The sequence below is a fragment of the Coptis chinensis genome, chromosome 8, assembly GCF_015680905.1.
Source record: "Coptis chinensis isolate HL-2020 chromosome 8, ASM1568090v1, whole genome shotgun sequence".
In the NCBI taxonomy this organism is placed as follows: domain Eukaryota; kingdom Viridiplantae; phylum Streptophyta; class Magnoliopsida; order Ranunculales; family Ranunculaceae; genus Coptis; species Coptis chinensis.
The window spans coordinates 61,888,522-61,908,262 of record NC_141463.1 but is presented as its reverse complement, the minus strand read 5'-3'; the positions used below and the strand labels follow the sequence as shown (position 1 = coordinate 61,908,262).

General features: G+C 35.5%; 1 protein-coding gene across 2 annotated transcripts; it reads right to left on the bottom strand.

Annotated features, from left to right (window-relative positions):
* Window positions 1-7,876: 7,876 nt before the first annotated feature.
* On the bottom strand, window positions 7,877-18,136 carry ABCG3 (ABC-2 type transporter family protein). 2 transcript variants are annotated; one of them, XM_086576728.1, is made up of 11 exons: window positions 17,477-18,136; window positions 17,301-17,380; window positions 15,503-15,786; window positions 14,408-14,579; window positions 14,139-14,252; window positions 11,917-12,045; window positions 11,622-11,813; window positions 10,537-10,623; window positions 9,136-9,408; window positions 8,314-8,421; window positions 7,877-8,203 (listed from the first exon to the last, which is right to left on the bottom strand). In XM_086576728.1, exons 1-11 carry the CDS (start codon window positions 17,970-17,972, stop codon window positions 7,946-7,948), a joined length of 2,193 nt encoding a protein of 730 aa, XP_086432854.1. In that variant the 5' UTR covers window positions 17,973-18,136; the 3' UTR covers window positions 7,877-7,945. The 2 variants fall into 2 exon arrangements, with proteins under 2 accessions (XP_086432854.1, XP_086432855.1); XM_086576729.1 differs by lacking the exon at window positions 9,136-9,408 and having other exon boundaries at window positions 17,477-18,077.
* Window positions 18,137-19,741: the final 1,605 nt, after the last annotated feature.

The window sequence follows — 19,741 nt, the reverse complement described above, 5'->3', positions numbered from 1 at the left end:
GCATACCTTACTAAATTTTGCAATTCTGATTAACAGGACTAGAGCATGTTAATGTCAGTAGTTGCATTCTTCAACCCTTTAGTCAATGATGATTACAAAATTTAGGAGTAGCTCATAGCATGGGCAAAAACGATCTATTAAAGCCATATGCAATTTGTTGTGCTTCGGTTTGCGGATGCATTATGAACCCATGATGAGATCAGCCTTTTCTAGGATAAAAAAATAAATCGGTAATATAATAATTTGAGTGTGTATCTACTCATCAGTCCTCACCAAGCTATTGTTGCTTAAGTTGTTCAATGCCATGCAGCAGGTAAGATATTGACTCATGTCTCAGATAGGTATATGATCAACTCCCAAGTGTGTGTTTTCACTACACCATAATAGGATATTTGCAATACGGCCCTTTTTTGCTTTGCAACGGTTATTTACCGTTAGCGAATTTGCCAACGCTATATAAGCGTTGGTAATGTTGTTAAGTGTTGCTTTAATTTGGGTGAATTTCATGAATTTATTTCCAACGCTTAAAAATCGTTTTAGAAGTGTTACAAATCAAAATTTCGAAAATTTTGCAAAAGAGGGAAACCAAAAAAAATCGCGCTCTATTATTTCAGTCGAAATATAAAAGATAACTTTAGTCTCTCTCCTCTCTCTCTCTCTCACCGCCGCTACACTAGGTCTCCTCCTTCTCTCTCACTGCCGTAGCTGTGCCTACGGTCATAACCATTGAAATCTTGTGTGAAAGTCTGCCACTGCCGCTTTTAAGGTGACTACTTTCTTACCTTACTCTTCTATTTCCATTAGCAATGAAAATAGTGAGCTTTTCTTAAAACTGTAAAAGGAGTGAGCTTTTGACAAAAGAAACTTGTTTTTATTGATCTACTGGTTAAATAAGATGGAACTCTACATCATGAACTTAAGGTTAAGGATGAGAAGACTTTTCTCTTCGGTGAGAAGCCAGTCACTGTTTTCGGCTGCAGGTCTTTGTCTGTCTGTGATTTTATTGTTTTGGATTTGTGTTTCTACTTGTTTAATTATTTTATTATTTGGGTAGGAACCCTAATGAGATTCCATGGGCTGATACTGGAGCTGAATATGTTGTTGAATTGACTGGTGTGTTTACCACCAAGGACAAAGCTGCTACTCATTTGAAGGTTTGCTTTTGTGTTCTAGCCTCTAATGCTTGTTTATATTGATTGATCTGTGTTATGTGGTTTGTAAATGTTTATAAAAATGGGATTATTATATTATAGTCCACGAAACGGAGTTTTCTTATTGATACTATTTTGAAATGAAATAGTTGTAGTCGGTTAATTCTAAAATGGGGTTGTTATGTAGTTTGTTTCTTAGTATGTGCAGTCATCTGAGTCTATGCAAACGAAGTGACAGTTCAAAGTAGAATAATGATATTTAAAAGTAATTAAAATTTGTTTGGTTGGATATATATCTACTTAAATACTACTAATAAGATTGAAATGAATTTGATTTCATTTTATTCCTAGAAGAAATTCTACTGATAGGATTGAAATGAAGTGGATTTCTTTATTTCATTCCTGGTTGTGTAGTTTTTATGTATTGACTTTCTTGTTTGCCTCTACTATGGTTGCATACTAATTATATATACTAGACTCATGCACGTGCTTCGCACGTTTTAGGTGAAATCACAAAGCTACAGTATTTTTCTCTCTCAAAACATAGATGGGTCTCTAATATGACGGTTCTTATTGGAATTTAAAAATTTGCCCCGTAATATACGTTATTTACACGTCTGCCGCAGACAAATTACTTTTCTGCCCACAAAAAAACAAATCTGAAATTCGTAAAATTACTGTTTTACCACTACCAAAAGTCAAAAAAATAATAATTTTTTTTGAAATTAAGCAATTGCCACTGTGAAATCACAAAATAACGATTCTACCACTGTACACAAAACAACGGATTTGTGTCTGTCACAGGGGCCGAAATGTCATTTCCAACTCTTAAAAAGTATTTTTGGACACTTGTCAATCATTGGTGGTCTTTTTTGACAAAAAATAATAAAATATTAAACAAAATTACTTATTTACCCCTGTGGACGACGCGGAAAACACTACATATTTTTCTATATATAATATATATATATATATATATATATATATATATATATATATATATATATATATATATATATATAATAACTAAATTAATACAATTTACATATATAATTTCCTATGCTTAGCCTTTTGATTATTTTGAATAGAATATTACATTTCTTTGGATCATCATTGTTGCAATAGCGTGGCTTATTATTAGTCCTCCTATATATTTTTGGTGTTCCATTGGCAGGAAAAATCCGTTCAGACGTGTAGTTGATTTCTAGCACAATTTATAAATCTATCCATCATAGGACTTGATTCCTCGATCGACTTCCTAGTTATGAACTGTACACACAACCACTGCATCCATGTGTTTGGATGTTGTTTTTTATGATTTTAGAGCCTTTGTACTTACCACAAACATAGAATGTTGTCTTGTGGACGATGATGTACAATGCACATTATATCCCAGTGTAGTAGATTCAGGTCATGGCCGGTTTGCATCTGATGTATTACAGCGATCTAATTGAAACTCACCTATCATTGCAGTACAGTTGAATGCGATAGTGGGCGCGGAGCTTCTGTCTAGTTGGTAGGATATGCATATGCAAGATGTACTATGCCCCTCTATTTCCACAGAACTTTTCTTAAGCATCCAATATCTCCTATATAATTACAATCTCTCTGAAGCACACTGCAACATTGTATTGTTCTTGGAGTAATCATACAATCTTTAGCCTGTGACTTTATTCTTATCTTCCATTTCTAGTATGTGTAAATTCATCGACACTTTATTCCTATTTTTCCTTTAACCTCAGATTCTCAAACGTCCAGAACTACGTCCATGCAATATTCTGCATCATTGTACACTTTTAAGTTTAAATGTGCTTGATTCTTGGGAGTAGACAAATTAAAAAAAAAAACATACTCACTATAACTTGCACAATTTAGTGTAGAACTTGTTCTATATGGAGTGATCAAGTAATTACAATGGTGGCAGGAACGTGCATCCCTGTGACTTGACACCTGAGATGCATCTAAACAAATATGTACATTTGGCCATCCCCATTGAACTGAGGTTATTTTAAAAGTATGGGACATCCAAGAACAATGAAGCCTTGGAATAATTCCCAGACTCACAGATCCAAGAGGTCTCATTCTTGTCGTCAATTTGTCTTTGATTTCAGCGAGCCCTCCAAGCAGAAAATATCACAGCGAGAACGCCTATCATATTTACTTTACATTAGATTTTTAAGGAGCAAATATAATGCAAACCTTCAAGGATAGCACCAAACAGTGATGACATTGTATCCTCAGCTACAACTGTGAAGTAAATCATTCTAGCCAAATTTAGGTTAGGTAGATTTTGTGTACCTACAACTTATATAGCACATCAGCTATGCCACATCCACACCGCATGTGCATTCACTTACAGAGTAATGCTGCCAGAATCAAAACAATTAAATCAATATTGTAAAAGTTAAAATTAAAAAGCTTAAGAAAGGGGAGAAAATGCGTCTCAGTGCAAACAATTTCAAGGTAGAGATAGAGTACAAATGACTTGTTCAAAAAGAAAAAAAAAATGGCAATTGCTTTTGTTTGACACGGATAAAACAAATAGAAAGTTCAATCATATAGCTTTTGTTTAATTACACCCAAAAGTACGTTATGGGGGATGTGAATAACGAACCTTGAGCCACACCATGCTTTGCCATTGTATCACCTCCCTCCAAGTAGAGGACATCACTACATGGTTGAGCGACTTCATTGCTTGTTCCTATCTACTTCTCATGACCCATAATACTTCCTAGTTACCAAAAGACTGAATTACATCGACGAGAACCCTGTTGCGATCCATAAATTCAACCACCTTTCTTTGAACGACTACTCAACACCAAGCACTATAACCCAAAGATTTGTCATATAAGCTGTAGTGTTTAGCAATATCCTACTAAAAGTACCCATGACTCGTCCAGCGTTAACACAATGTTAATGTTAACATGCTAAAGTTTTTTTGAAAGCCAACATAACCAAGGGTTTATTGAAACATAAAGGTGCCATCAAATAATATTTGTATCAAATTCAATAGTATTACAACAAAGTAGCTAACTAAGCAACTATTGAATCACCACGCAGCAGAATTCTACGACCTTTTAACGTATGACTAAAAAACTAAAATCTTAACACAATTTAGTTGCTTATTAAGTGCATTGAAAGCAGGTTTACCTGGAGTTAACAAAGTTGAAATTTTAATAGCGAACTAAAATCTTAACACAAAGTTGAATTTTAATCTAAGTCCAAAACTGAAATTGAACAAACTAACAGCTCCATACTGAATTAAAATTTGAAAATATGGCAGTGATAGTTACATTAAGGTACACACAATGTGAATCGGTAAAATTCCCAATCTAGATTAATGGATCGGAAGGCTGAAGTGTCAATGAACTGATGTACTATTATAATAACACCGCTTTTAATCAAACGAGTAGCTAGAAACTCAACCAACTGAATTGCAGATTATCAGACTATCTGCATTGCTTCCCATACATTCTGAGGATTCTCATATTACTTAATGTATTACATTGATATTGTATTAATTTGCATGATAGTGATGTGTATATTATATATTTGTGCCATATATCAATAATATACAACTGATGTATCATTCAAATCGATGCAAAGTAAAAGGAGAGATAAAGAGATCATGACTAAAATATAGAGTTAACTCGAGTGAATCTAAAATTAAGACATCTTTACAGCCTCATACTAATATACTATCAAGCTAAGCATCATAAAACATCAAGACAACACCAAGACAGGGGGTGGGTGGTTGTTTATCTATAAGTGTAACTTTTGCATTTAAAGATTGAAATGCATTGTTAAAGGTATAGTTAGGAGACCTAACAACCCAAATAAAGAAGAAAAAACATATAACAATAATAGATATAGCGAATTTCAAGAGATCTGGGTTGGAAAATTTTCTCAACTAATTTCTAAATATCCAACAGTGCAACTATTTAGTGTCACCTTACTAATAATAATATAATCTAATTGAATTCAAAACAAATCTGGAATAGATAATAAATTTTAAACACACACACACATTGTGAACATAACCACACTCACACTTTACAAACATAGTCAATCGAGCGACGTTAATCAAGAATGAATAATCATATATTGGATTATACAAACACCAACTATATGACTGCTTCAATGGTTTTTATTAAATGCTGATCCAATTAGTTAACTAAAATGATAGGATACCAAGAGGAAGGGCTACCTTGAATTGGAAAGAAGAGGTCCAGGTCTTTTATTTCCACATCCAATTCACATTAAAAAAAATCAATTACCCTAATATCAGAGTGTCTTTGAAATGACATCAAGGTGCAAAATCATTTTTTGCCTTCAGTGGTTGGGACTTGTCATACTATACGGACCACCAATAGGGTAGCTAAAAGTAATGTTGAAACATTTCATGTCATTTGTATTCCAGCTTTTGTGATACTAATGGTTTGCTGCTCCATGCGTTAATCAATTGCAACAATATTTCAGATCCTTAAAAAGTTGAAGTTTGAATAATAGACTTAAATTGCAGACATATCCAGTTTATATTGCGTAGTAATAAATTGTTGAATGAAGATAGATACCTTCAAATGTGCATTGCGTAGTTTCCCTTCATGCCAACGTCGAATAGTACCATCCTTCAAAGTTTTAAATCTCGACTTATACGACCTGCCCCAAAACATATCCCATCAATAAATAAATAACCAAACACAAAACAATAACAATAATAATAAAGAAAGTAGAACTTACGAGTAAAGTTTGATTTTATATTTCTTCAATTAAGAAACAACCGGTGTAGTTTTCTTAAATTTCTTTGCTTTCGTCTTTGAAATATACCGACATTGATTCCAATGAAAAGTGAAAACAAAAAAAAAAATGAAATAAAGAAATTGAAATTTAAGAAGAAGAAAAAAACGAAGAGTATACTTAAAGAAAAAGGAGTAAGACTGTAAGAGAAATGACGGTAGACGGGAATGTTTGAAGGGGTCTTATTCTTTTTTTTTTTGTTTTGTTTGGCTGTTACCTTTTAGGAGAAAGCGAATGAGAGATTTGAGAGAGAGAAAGTGCCATAAGAAGAGAAAAGAAGAGAAGACGACTGGTTTCCTGACAATAAAGTCGGTATTAATGGCCCTAAAGAATAGAAGACGACTAGTTTCCTGACAATAAAGTCGGTATTAATGGCCCTCAGTAACTCGCGAACAATTGATATAGTAGCGTGTAGTTGATTTCCGACTTGAATTTACACATACGTCCTTAAGAGTACTATATCATCTTAAGGGTATAAATGGTAGTAAAATTTAAAATTACCAAAGTAGTCCTTCTTAAAGGCATTGAATAATTTGTTTGAATATTTTATCAAGGGTATTTAGTGGTAGAAAAAAGGCTGGTCTAATTTAAATGTCCATGTTAATTATGGTATACTCTACTAATTGAGATTGTTTTCTAAAATGTGTTGGGTTGTCAATGCACAGGGTGGTGCTAATGGCCAATTTTCGGGTTAAAATTAGGGCTGGAAATGGTGTGGGTTTTGACCCGAATCCGACCCGATCCAAACCCATTTCAACAGATTTGGACCTTAATAATGAGTCCGAATAAGAAAATGGGTCGGATATGGATTATCCATTTTTAATTCGGATTCAAATATGGTTTTACTCTAAACGGTTCGGATCCTCCTAGATCCGAATCCAAAATATAAAATTTTGTTAATATATCTTCCAAATAATAATAGGTCTCTCTTGTTTGTAGACAGTGGGTGATTGAGAACTTGTGGTTCGCAATTCGGGTCGGGTCGAATCCGATTATCCCATTTACAAAAATGGTTCGGATATGGTATGCTATTTTGGATCCATTCGGGTCATGGATCCGGATCTGGTTTTGTATTGAAAAAATGGATCTAGATATGGATATAGTCTGATCCGACCCGAACCCGCTCCATTTCCAGCCCTAGTCACGCGGAGTGAGAATAACCAATTGGAGCTTGCCATATAATCAATGTCCACAAAGTTCAACTTATGTGGCAGTTTTTTATTGGCTACTGTGACCCATACAAAAGACAATTTCTACGTTCAGGAGAATCATCATTAGGATCTAATGGGAACAGTGATTCTAAATTATTTTTCTTCGTTTGGTCTGACTCAGTTGTTTTCTCACCTGACTTACTCAAATGTTAAGAAAAAACAAATACAATATGTACATCTACTCAAAATGCATACCATAAGTTCAAGCATAGTCTCTTTTCAATAACCCCCTTCATAATTCATATATTAGTTTACGGTGGACTAAAAACCCTGCAGCTCAACTCACTCGTGCACTTGATTATCAAAGGTCTTATTCATTCTGCAGGTCACCCAATCCATGCTACCAAATAGAGCCTATCTAAAACTTGAAAACTAAATAAACAATTTTTGTCAACTTACATTGTTGTCATTTTTTGTCGATCAAGTAAAGCTTGCGAAGAAATATCGTCCAATCCCCTTCAGCAGTATAATGACCTCCAAGTAGCTTAAGCTATAAAAGCCACCATATCTTCAAGGTGGTCCAAGCATCCAAGGTTTAAATTGACACCCTCCAAGGCTCTCATTGGTGCTCAAAATACATTATTCCATGCACTGGAGGCTATAGCAATTTTAACCTTGACTAAACATGAAGGCAAACTTCCAAACACGTATCATGCAACAAATTAACAATTGTATCAGGCAGATTTCTAAACTTTCACTGCAAGGCAAAATCCTGACTTGAAAGTGAAGAGCTAAAAGTACGAGCTAGCTATAGCCAGTCAAGAATGACTGGCAGTATTACTATATTCATCTCCCCTTGTTTGTATTTCTGTTACATGCATAGAACCGACAGATTGCTATGTTCTTGCTTACACGGAAATATAGCAAAATAAACAACACAATGCGGTACCCAACCGCCATCACAAACAACACCAGTAAGTTTGCCCACTTCACATTAGTATCGGGAGAGATGTCGTAAGCACTGTGAAGAGCTTGAATCCCAGAAATTGTCCTCACCTGCCCAACAGCGAAGGAGGTGCCAACATACTCATTCTCTAAAAGCCCCTGCAACACCAGCATGGCAACATTAGTAATAGTAAGATAAAATGAACAGCGTGGATGGGAAAACGCTCTCTACTTTAGAAAACACAATTTACAGGAATAGATGGTCTTGCCTGAATTGAGTAAGTATGAAACGCAAGGTAGGACAATGGATATGTCCAGACAGGTCCAGGCAATTCATCTCGGATTCTGAAGTACCCTGCAGCGAGCATCATTACCACCTGGAGAATATGATAGCATTAGCAAATTATAAAAACGAAAAATTTATTCAATCCAACGTTGTAAAATACTCGGGTGAAGGCAAAAGAAACCAACGAAAAATAGAGGCCACCACTAACTTCAGAAACACCCACAGATTTCAGACTCTAAATCAACTGTTGGCATTGAATATATTTATAACAAATCATTTTGTAAATAGACAGTGAAATTAAAAATTCCATTTGTCCAAAAAACAAACAACCGTTAATGCCAAGTGAACTCAGTTTTGTACGAATTACAACGCAATAATACTGAGGATAAGACACTGGCACAGCGAAGATTAAATAGCAAAAAGTGGGGGTTAGCTATCTATGTAAAATGAGTGTTTTGAAAGAGGTTAATTGTGTCTCGATGGAGGCCCCAGTATGAAATCAAGGATATCACCTCCATTCCTAAGTTTGAGTGTCCTTCAAAGACACAACTAGACTACCTCAAAACACTTGCAAGCACCATTATTACACTTCCGCATGGCAGGGCAGGGCGCATCTTAGTTTGCCAAGCGAAACAAAAAATGGGAGGTGTCCTGTATATCAAGCCAAGTCAGCGATGGCTCCTTAAACTGATAACACATTAGCACTTCACGGATCTAAGATTAAGTCAGCTAGTTTGAATTGTCCTCGCAAGCCTAATCGGAATTATATGTTAGCAAGTTGTCATGCTCCTCTAGTAGAACTCACATGAACAGACACCATGGTCAACATGCTCCAGTAGACATCTTGCCATATAGATGCAACAAGAAGCATAAGTCCTTCATTCACTAACAAGCACATGAAGAAATTAAGCACAAAGTACGCCACCAAGCTGAACTCATCGCGCAACCCTAGTAGGAAGTAGAAGACAAGACTTGATGAAATGGATATGAGGAACAGAAAGGGAATGCTGGAGAGAAGGTTCCCTAGCAGGAAAACAACTGGTCCTGAATGCTGATTCGACTCCTCGTCTGTGTATATCTGTCAAAACAGGGATAAAAAAGATAGTGTTTTCAGTGCAAAGAAAGTAATAAGAATCTTTTACGAGTGTTAATTTGACGAGAAAGATGTTGAAGTTCCTAATACATACACGTGACAGACTATTCCAAATCTAAAGTATAACCACCACACCGTCCGTGTAAGAGATTTGTACTGGAAAAAGAAAAGGAAAAAAGGCTTGGCTTTAGAACCTATCTGGAATTTGAAGCCTTGATCTCATTAGAGATGACTAAGAAAAAGAAAAATATCCTGATGAACTAGTTTAAGATATGATTCTCTAGCAATTTCAATATGTATAACACCAGGTGCAGTTCCTGGTTTACTCTATAAGACGCTACGCAGACATTGTTAGGAATCTTCATACTTATACAAATAGCACTTCACGTAACTCATTCAGGTAAGATGCAATTCTTTTCATATTTTCTCTACTATATTGAAGACAAATTCACATACTTATTTGTTATACAGCGGAAAGACAATAGAGTTTAGAATTTGTCTGATCTATTTTCCAAAATATAAAGTCCAAATAGAAAACTGTCCAGCTGAGATGAACCCAGTCACTCCATAGAAGCATAATCTAATTTTGGACTTTCAATTTAAAGCAAGTAATTATCGAACATGTATAAGAATACAAAACCATAGCAAGTATTTCAATAACAAATAATAAGAGTTAACGCCTGATCATTAAGGAGAACATGTTTCTTATCAAGTGCCAAATTCATCTCCTAACAGTTTCTCATCTTTTTGTTTACTTTATTTTTTTGATAAGCACCTTTTTGGTTTTTGACTCAATCCCTCAGTTTGATCAGCTGAATCATTTGGTTATTTAGATTTCATTGGAGCTACAGAAAACATAGTCAAGCCCACCAAAGACAAACATGTTTCGATGATAGGTTTGGTATAATTGCACTCTGAATTTGTTAAAAGCTTTACTTTTGTTCAGCGTGAGGTCCTACATCTGTCTTCTATATTTACACACCCCTCAAATATCATGTGGAATCATGCCCTCTTCAAACTTACAATATTTAACAAGCAAAACCATAAGAGAATGTGTACAAAACAAACTATGTGCGACTATGTTAACATTGAGCTTACTGCAATTAAAATTACCTTGATTTCCTTGATATGAGCCGGTAAACCAGAAATGCTAAGCAGGGAAGAAAACGACACAAATACAAAAATAGCTGTAACTCTCACCTGCGTTTCAAGAGGAGCCAATGTAAGAAGCTGACTCATGCAGTGATGACATATTGGAATTAAGTGTGTGAAAAGTGCTTGAGTGCAAATGCAAGCCCTTCCCACACAAAATTGAAACACGCACTCTTTGTATGGGCAACAAGTCAACAACAAAGAGACATACAAATGCACTCATAATTTGCATAAGACACTAGAAAATATCACATATTCACAACACACCAAACAAGACACAAAAACACACAATTCCAAGTTTCCAACAAATAAGTTTTCTTCCTTTCAAAAATCATACATGACTAGTGACTCTTGTCCGCTCTTTGCGGAAAAGTCTGTTATTTCTAGTTTTCTTTGAACTACTCTCTTTCTTTTTAGATCGACAAAATTCATTTTAAAGTAAAAGTGTTACATGTGTGCCACATAGCAAGGAGTTATAAGAACTTCTTAAAATGGAAGCATCCATCAATGCAAACACCATTGAAAGTTGTTCTTACCAAGATATGAAAATGAACACATCAGTCATTACACATTACTACACCCCCCCCTCAATGGTTGACCAGGCTTCTTGTTGTCCAACTCATTTTCACCGTCAAAGTTGGATGTCTTTTAGAGGCTGAAAAGATTACCACGAAATAACATGTTGTCCCTAAATAATTACGCATTTTCTCATCTAAACATCCCAGATGACAAGCACCAATTGGCATCGTGCTCAGCCACCTAAAGTTGTGTATTTGCATTCTGGTTTTAAGCAATTTCACTATCATAAACCCATCACAATCAATTAATGAACTCCAACAATTATATATTTGTCCCGACATTGATGACATCGCTGTAGATACTTTTTTTGGCTGTATGGCACCATGTGGCACTTGAAAATTAAAAACAGTCAAACTTCAGGCATTTGACAAGACTGACATACAGATATTCTTATGTACTGTACATTTCAGCTAAGTCAGTGAGAAAACATGGAAGCAATAGAAAGAACTAAAAGTTTAAAGTCTCACCACTACAGAGGACAAAGAATGCCCTAGGTTCGAAAATAGTGTACCAACACAGAGCGAGAGAAGCATGAAAAGAATCAGTCGAAGCCAAAAATATTTCCATTCCCTTGACATTATTAACAATGACCTCCAAGTTAAAACCGCAACACGTGTAGCACAGCTGGCTTTCCCCTTGCTTTTGATAATTGGACCTTCCTAATTGATTGCAAAAATGTATAAGTTAGTTACTGAAACTCACAATTAAGCATCGCTAAAAAGACAAAACTGACTCTAAACAGAATTTATCATACATTCCTACCTTTTCAGTGAGTCTCACTATCATAGACTCGACCGCCCCAGCATCACTTGATGATCTATAAGTCGCTTCAAGGGTACGTATGGCAACGGCAGTATCCATATTTACTGATGAAAAATCTCCATGGTCATCCTGCCAAAATATTTCCTTCCAGTTATATACATTAACAGTTCTTTTGAAAAGAAAAGGCAAAAACACCGAAGAATTATCTTAATGAAATACATGAATGCAGTTAGAACATTCCGTTAAAATACTCCTGGTTTCTGTTTTGCGTGGTGTAGGGTTACACTTAAGGAAACATATCAGTTATGATTGTTACCATACACAAAATGTAATTTCCTAGTAAAAACAAAATCCACAAAAAAATTATCAACTTCCTTTTTTTCGGTCGGTCAAATTCATTAAGTAGCAAGAAACTTCTCGACTTCACACAAGCACCCCAAGTTCCCCAAATTACTGTCAGTCAATGACATACTCATCTCACAACCCCATCCCAATTACACATAAAGTCTACAAGTTTTACATCCTTAAAAAATGGATTAGCACAAGCTCAATCAAAAGAACCTCCTTGCCTTCCGCTACTAACTTATGCATCTCTCTTTCTTAATGCTCAACCTTCTTTCTTTCCATAGTGTCCATACAATACCATTAGGAAGATGATTTGTTGCCCATTTAGCTTTATTGGAAATGGAGCCAAAATGATATTATTTACCCCAAGGCCTCCTAGATATTTGATATTTGATGGAGGCACCCAAGCAATCAATGTTGAATGAGTTGAAGAATAGTACCCAAATTCCAAAAGCAATGGGACAATTACAAAGGAGGTGAACTCCATTCTCCAACATCATTGCGCGGAGATAACACACGCTATCAATTTTTCATGCCCCTCTGATTTAAGTTATCAATAGTTTGAATCCTACTAAGCATAGGCTCCTCAAAAATAAAAATAAATAAACAATAATAATAATAATAATAAAAAATGGGGTAGAGTTCTTCCAAATCCGTTTATATGAGTAGTTAATGATCCTCTCATTGTCCTCTACCCAATTGTTATCTCACACCCATAATCTTTTATCCACATCTCCAAAATTCCTATCAACTTGGTAAATGTAATCTACGAGGTCTTCATATCTTCCAACCTCCCAATCATTAAGTCTGCTTCTAAGTGGCACATTCCATTTCACTCCATTAACATCTCTCACCATGGTTGTTCGAAATAAAAGCCCTTAGAAGTAAGACGGTATATACCACTAAATTGTTCTTCGAACCAGGTCTCCCCCACCCAAATATCATCACAAAAGAAAATTAATTCTCTGATATCCGGGAAGAAAAGTAAGGCATTTAGCAAACGTATCTAAACCACTAGTCCAAGGTGTAATAAAAGGATTTCTAGATTCCTTTACCACTCATTTGCTCTTTTTCCCCCATACCTATCCACCACCACCTTCGTCCACAAATGTTCTTCTTTTTCCCCATATCTACAAAGTTATTTACCCAACAAAGCAATATTCATGAGTAAATACATACTTGCAACCCAAACCACCCTCATCATTAGGAAGACAAAGTCTATCCCATTTAAACTTAACAAAATGGATCTTCGAATTATCTCCTTCACTACCCCCAAAGGAACTATCTAAACAACAATTTCAAATGTTTCACCATACACAAAGGAATTAGGAATAAAGAGAGGTAATAATTTGGAATATTAAAAAGAGTGGATTTAATCAAAGTCAATCTTCCTCCTTTAGAAAGACACTTAGCATTCCAGCTGAGATGTCACTTTCTCTATCACCATGCTCCAACTGCCCCTCAATTTGCTTATAGCACCCAATCGAAAGCCCAGGTATATACTGGAAAATGTTATCTACTTCTATCCTATTCAATCAGTCTTAAACTCTTACCACACTTCTCTTGTCAGGTTTGTCTCCTTGAACCGAAGAAATTGTACAAAAGTATGGGATCACTAATCATGTATATTATATATTTTTGCTTGTAATCACTAATATTATACTTTGTAAAGACCCCCCAAATCAAGGATCGGTCAACAATGACTTTAACAGTTTAATGCACAGTTCAAAGTAATTATTTAGTTCACCTAAACAAATAAACCAGATAAAACAGTTCCAACATCCACTTTAAAAGAGATCATCAAGAAGCTAATGTTCTATCAATGACATTTATACAAAATAGAAGAGTGAGGCCACATACTTCCTCAAGAAACGCACCTGCCAATTTTTGCACATCGCTATTATCCTGTCAAAATCTGTATTTATCGCACGGAGAAAGTGATCAGACGGACTTTGCATTATTGGACAAGGAAATCCAGCATTTGAGAAGTGCTATATCACAATGAAAATTGTCGAGTCAATAACTCACACTGGAAGAGAAGAGAACTAGAAGATGCAGATCAAATGTTTATGATGAAACAAGTTCGACAAAATTGTGCAAATCTAAGATCAATAAAGGGAGAACATAACGGACCCTAAAAACCCACCTGCAAACAAGCCAACGTTTCTCCAAAAAATAATGTATTTCCATTGGAAAGCAAACAAATTCTGTCAAAAAGGCCAAACACTTCTGTACTGCTCTGGTACATGCTGAAAATAATAGTGCATCCGGTGCTGGCAAGTTTCTTCAAAGTTACCATCATCAGAAGTGCAGAAACACTGGAAAGAAGAAATATTAACTGTTAAACCAATCCCATGACAAGTTATACTTACTAGATTTAGAGCGCAAAGGATACAAATTCACAAGAAACACAAATCACTGTATGCTGGATCATAAGGACCCAGATTCCTAGAACAACATAGCTGTCTCACATTTACAAAACTGTTAGCACCGGGTTTTTTTTAAGTTTTTTAACCCATTGCGCAAACATTATCATCTATTCCTATAAGTAGTCTCGTTCTTTGGGTTCTTATTCTTATTCAAATGTAGTACAAAAACACTGAGAGATTGATTATATACTTTCAATGACCCAAGGGAGGTTCTTCTAATTTTTTTTTAAAAGAAAAGCTAATTGTAATTTAAGTGATGTGAGGGAGCTTATTGTAGTGCTTCTAAATTGCTAACAAAGGGAAATAAAAAATAGCCTACTCGATAGTGATTGAGTGTTCTAGGAAGTTTGGTTATCAAACAGTGTAAGAGGAGATGTGAAAATAGGTGAAAGATGACCTATAGGTGGGAAAATAACACAATTTGCAACTCACCATATAACTAACTCAACCTAAAAGAAATGCTAGATCAAGAGCCACCCAACCCAATTGCATAATTCTCTTAATCACTTCAATTGGGACAAGGAGAAGAAAGGGGGAAAAGGGGACATATGAGAGTTTTAAGACTTGACCCATCGAGTCAATTTCACGAAAGATTGTCTGGATCGCAGTAAATGTTTGGTTTACTTTTGTTCACGTGTTTTTCCTGGTCCAGAATAACTACTCCCACCTTGCATAGGCACTAAGAGTCGACTGTGCACTCGGTGTTGGGTTATCAACACATCAATGCTACTACCAAATGCATGACTATAAAAAAAAACACCAGATTAACTAATGCAGTGATGTACTAATCTGAGTTAGAAGATTAATGATACCTGTCAAGATGATAAAGAGGTTCATCTATAAATAAGATCTGTGGTCGCATAACAAGTTCCCTTGCGATATTAACCCGTCTTCTCTCACCATTAGGGAGGCCCTTCATATAACAGTGCCCACCAATCAGTTTGTTCGCATAATCTCCCAAAGACATAGCAAGGATGGCATCCTCCACCAAACTCTTCTTTTGCAAGAATCCAGGAAGTTGTAAAAGAGCCGAGTAATATAGCATCTCTCGGACAGTGAGGGATCCTATCAAGGTCGATTCCCTTTCTACATATCCCTGCGAAGTGGGGAAAAAAATCTCATTGAACACAGGTCTATCCAAACTAAGACACTTTTTTATGCATGATGGTGATGGAGATGGTGATTAATATTTATATCACTACAAATAACATTACAGTATTACCATAATTGTAATTAACTAATTATGATAAGAGCAGTATCATTTATCTAGATAAAAACAGTTATAATGTCAATAACAATAGTAGTAGTAGGTTTATTATTAACAAACTAATGAATACAGGTTCTCCACCAACGTCTGCTTATGATGCTTTAAGGAGAAGGAAGAACAAACCAATACGGGCAGATGAGCAGATCTTGTATGGGGATAACATGCATTATGCAAGCATTCTTTCAATGCTTGGCAGTTTGTTATGTGCATGGAATGTTAGCACGAGAGTTACTTAGTTGGATAATCTCGAAGGATTGTCTCATGTTTAACTGGTAATTAATTGGAACGAATCATGTACAGGTTTCTGTTCATTTTCTAGTTAATGTGTGGGTAGTGGTTATGCATGATTTAGTTTTAGATGTGCTCATTTAAACCTTTAAAAAAACTCTGATCACGGACAAAATTACGGAATGGAATTGCATTTTGGATCAGACTCATTTTTGTTTGTTTAGTGAGGTGTGGTTCCCTCAATAGAATTCATTTGGAGGTTGAACTCGGATTAATTCCAATTCTTCTTCACATCATATTCTTTTTTATTGTAGCACAGTCGTATCTTGAACATTGCAAACAACAAATAAATTGGTATCAGACTGGTACTAAATCATACTTTTGTTGTTTCCGCAACTTAATAGAAAAAAAAATGTGTATACACAACTACACAAGTCAAAACATAGCAAGCCCTGTACAAAATTACAGGTGGGGACTCTTAACTACCTGCTGCCTAAGCCACCTTAGCCTCTTCCTTACACATCTTCTTTCTCCAAGCTTTCATCATTTAGCCTTGTCCAGCTAGGTGCTTCTAAACTAATATAACGGCTGACACACCACGCCACCACATTTAAGCAACCTAGTAAGTTGCTCAAAACAAAACGCACTCAAGCCATTGTCCAATTTGGACTTTTTGAGTGTTCTGTTTTAAATGGGACTGTATTAGGTATCACATGGAATTTTGGCAGCTTTTGCTTTTCCAAACTGAGTCTCCATGGTATGATTGGTATCTCTTCTTTTCTTGATAAATTCACTTATCACTTGAATAATGACCATTGTCCTTGGTTCACAATACAGATTTTCTAACGCTGAAGTTACTCAAATAATTAGGACCATCATTGACTACCGTTGAAAGAAACCAGATATAAGTATCAGACCACAGACCCTATTTAGATTGTTTTGTCCTTACAGTTTACCCATAGCAACGACCTCATTACTCTATATATATAGTTTACACTAAATATCAAGCACATGAATTGAAAATGCAGTCATTACTCGATATGATATTCCTAAATTAAGCAGAAAATACACCACCTTGCCAATAAAACGAAATGGTATAAATCATTAAAACTTACATAGGATCCATAAGGCAACCGTGATTTCACCCCATTTACAAACACTTCACCAAACATCTTAGCTGGATCACGCAATCTACCTACAATAAACACAAACCAAACAACATTACATCTTCCAATCCTACATATTTAACAAACATTCATAACAACACACAATGCAACAAAAAAGGCTTTACCCGAAAGCGCCCTTAACAAAGTAGACTTCCCTGACTTAGCAGGACCCATAATAACAGTAAGCGTCCCCGGTAAAGCATACCCATTGGAACTCTTAACAACCTTATCAGAATACTTCCTCTTGCCCTTAACAGTAACAGTCAAATCTTTCCAAACAATCGAAACACCCGCAATCTTCCTCACATCATTGGCAGAAATCTCCTGCATTGGTATAGACGGTAACGACCCACTATTAAGCTTAGAAAGAGCAGGTGAACCTGTGGCTGTCGTCGCGGCAAAAGGAGTTGGTCCTAGTTCTTCCTCCTCCTCAACTTGATCAATATCAATCTCAGTATCATCCTCCCCCCAGTCTGGTGAATCTTCAAAAGAAATGGGTTGTCTTAAATTTGGTTTTCTTAAGTAGTATAAATTATTTGATGGTATTTTTGTTGTTATTGGACTACTTGCTGATGATGATGAAGATCTATAGTTATCTGACTGTGACTGTATTTCCTCCATCTCAATGTTTCACATTCTACTTTGAACACCACAAGGCTCAAAACCCTAAGAGAGAGTGAAGTGGAAGTGTTTATGTTTTATTTCCTTTGCCACTTTTGACCCGCTTTTTACGGTCTTTATTCTTTGTCTCTTTTTACTTTAATAAGAGGAGATCTAGTGTAACCAGATGTTGGGATCAAAGATTTGTCTGTATCTAGTTTTGAGTAATACGTGGATTACCAAGTATGTTTTCTGTTGATTTCAGGAGATTAATGAATTAGGGAGGTAAGGAGTTTTGGTAAGTGGATGTGTTTGGGAGCATTGGATAATTAGTATACGTAGCACGTACGTTGTGGTTATATATCTTTTGTTTTGTTTCCATAACTTGATGATTGTATTCAAGTGAAATCCATAAATTACGTAAGTGAACGAATCAAACTAAAAATTAACAAAAATGAATAAATCAATATGCCTATCCCAGTAACGTTGTTGATACCTCCACCTCCAAAGACGACCCAATGTTATGATTATATCACAATCTTATATCTCTATAAGTTTGTGATTAACTTATTCAAAAGATCTATTTGTTATGTGTTGTTGAATTTTCTTTTGTGAAATAGTTTAGCGATCTTTCTACATACCATCTTCATTATCCAAAAGAAAATTCTTTGAGGACATGTATCAAGTGATTTTTTTTTTATTATTTTTTTTATAAAAGTAAGCGCATCCAAAAATAACGTTAACATGTAACACAATGATAGCCAAATTGTAGTCCTACTAAAGATCAAGATACAAATCCTGAAAGTCAACAAAATAAGCTATGAAATTGTAGTTTTGTAGTGAGGCGAATTAAGCCAGCAAAAATATTTCTACATAAGGCAGAATTGAATGTTGTATGCACAAATCTTCACAGCTTTTCCACCGACATCAAACAACTTCAATTCCTGCGGCACTAATCCGACCCCGCATGCCAACGCTGGTGATGGATGGTCCTTGAGCCAGATGCTTTGAACATGTGACAACAAGAACCACAAACAAATCCATAAGCATTATGACGCCTTATATGAGCATGCATCATTTCAAGACCAGTGACATGAACACATACGCAGGGGCGGACCAGTATTTCAACTCTCTCTAGAGTAAACAACGATAGCCAGAGTCTTAAACAAAAAAAATAATAGACACATTCTAAAGAAACAACTGAAACACCAGAATTCACAAGTAGCCAAATATATATACTAATTCATCAAAATATCTAGTCAAGTTTGACTACAAATCTATTTAAAAAGCAAAACTACTTAAACGGTATTTTTACAAGTCTTGCGGGCGTCAAAATCATCTATTACCAAATCCAGATCAATATCATTAGCAAAATCTCTTTCAATGTAGATGACCATTGAATCTGCAATAAACTCATCCTCCATTTTGTTTCGAAACTGTGTTTTGATAAGTTTCATGGCTGAGAACGCCCTTTCTGTAGTTGCTGTAGATACAGAAAGAGTAAGTACAAGACGAACCAATCTATCAATCAAGTGGTAGGATTTTGACTTTCCAGTTTCAACTAATCTTTTACACAGCTCAAACATCGTGGATATATTATAGAAAACCGAATTACGACAAACATCAATCTCATAATGCTACAACTGAATTCTCAATATAAATAACTCTTGATCACTGAAATCTCGAAAGCAAAATCTTTCAGCAAGACTGCAAATATCATCAATCCTAAATGATTTGAAAACATCTTTAGGGGGTCAAAGCAAAGCTAAGAGTAAAAAACTCTATTATTT

Bases quoted from the DNA above. Each gene is read 5' to 3' on its own strand.
- ABCG3 (XM_086576728.1), bottom strand. From the start codon at position 17,972: ATGGAGGAAATACAGTCACAGTCAGATAACTATAGATCTTCATCATCA. The intron at 14,253-14,407 runs GTGGGTTTTTAG...ATTGTGATATAG, and splicing joins AAACGTTGGCTTGTTTGCAG to CACTTCTCAAATGCTGGATT. The intron at 11,814-11,916 runs GTAGGAATGTAT...GCAATCAATTAG, and splicing joins TAGTGAGACTCACTGAAAAG to GAAGGTCCAATTATCAAAAG.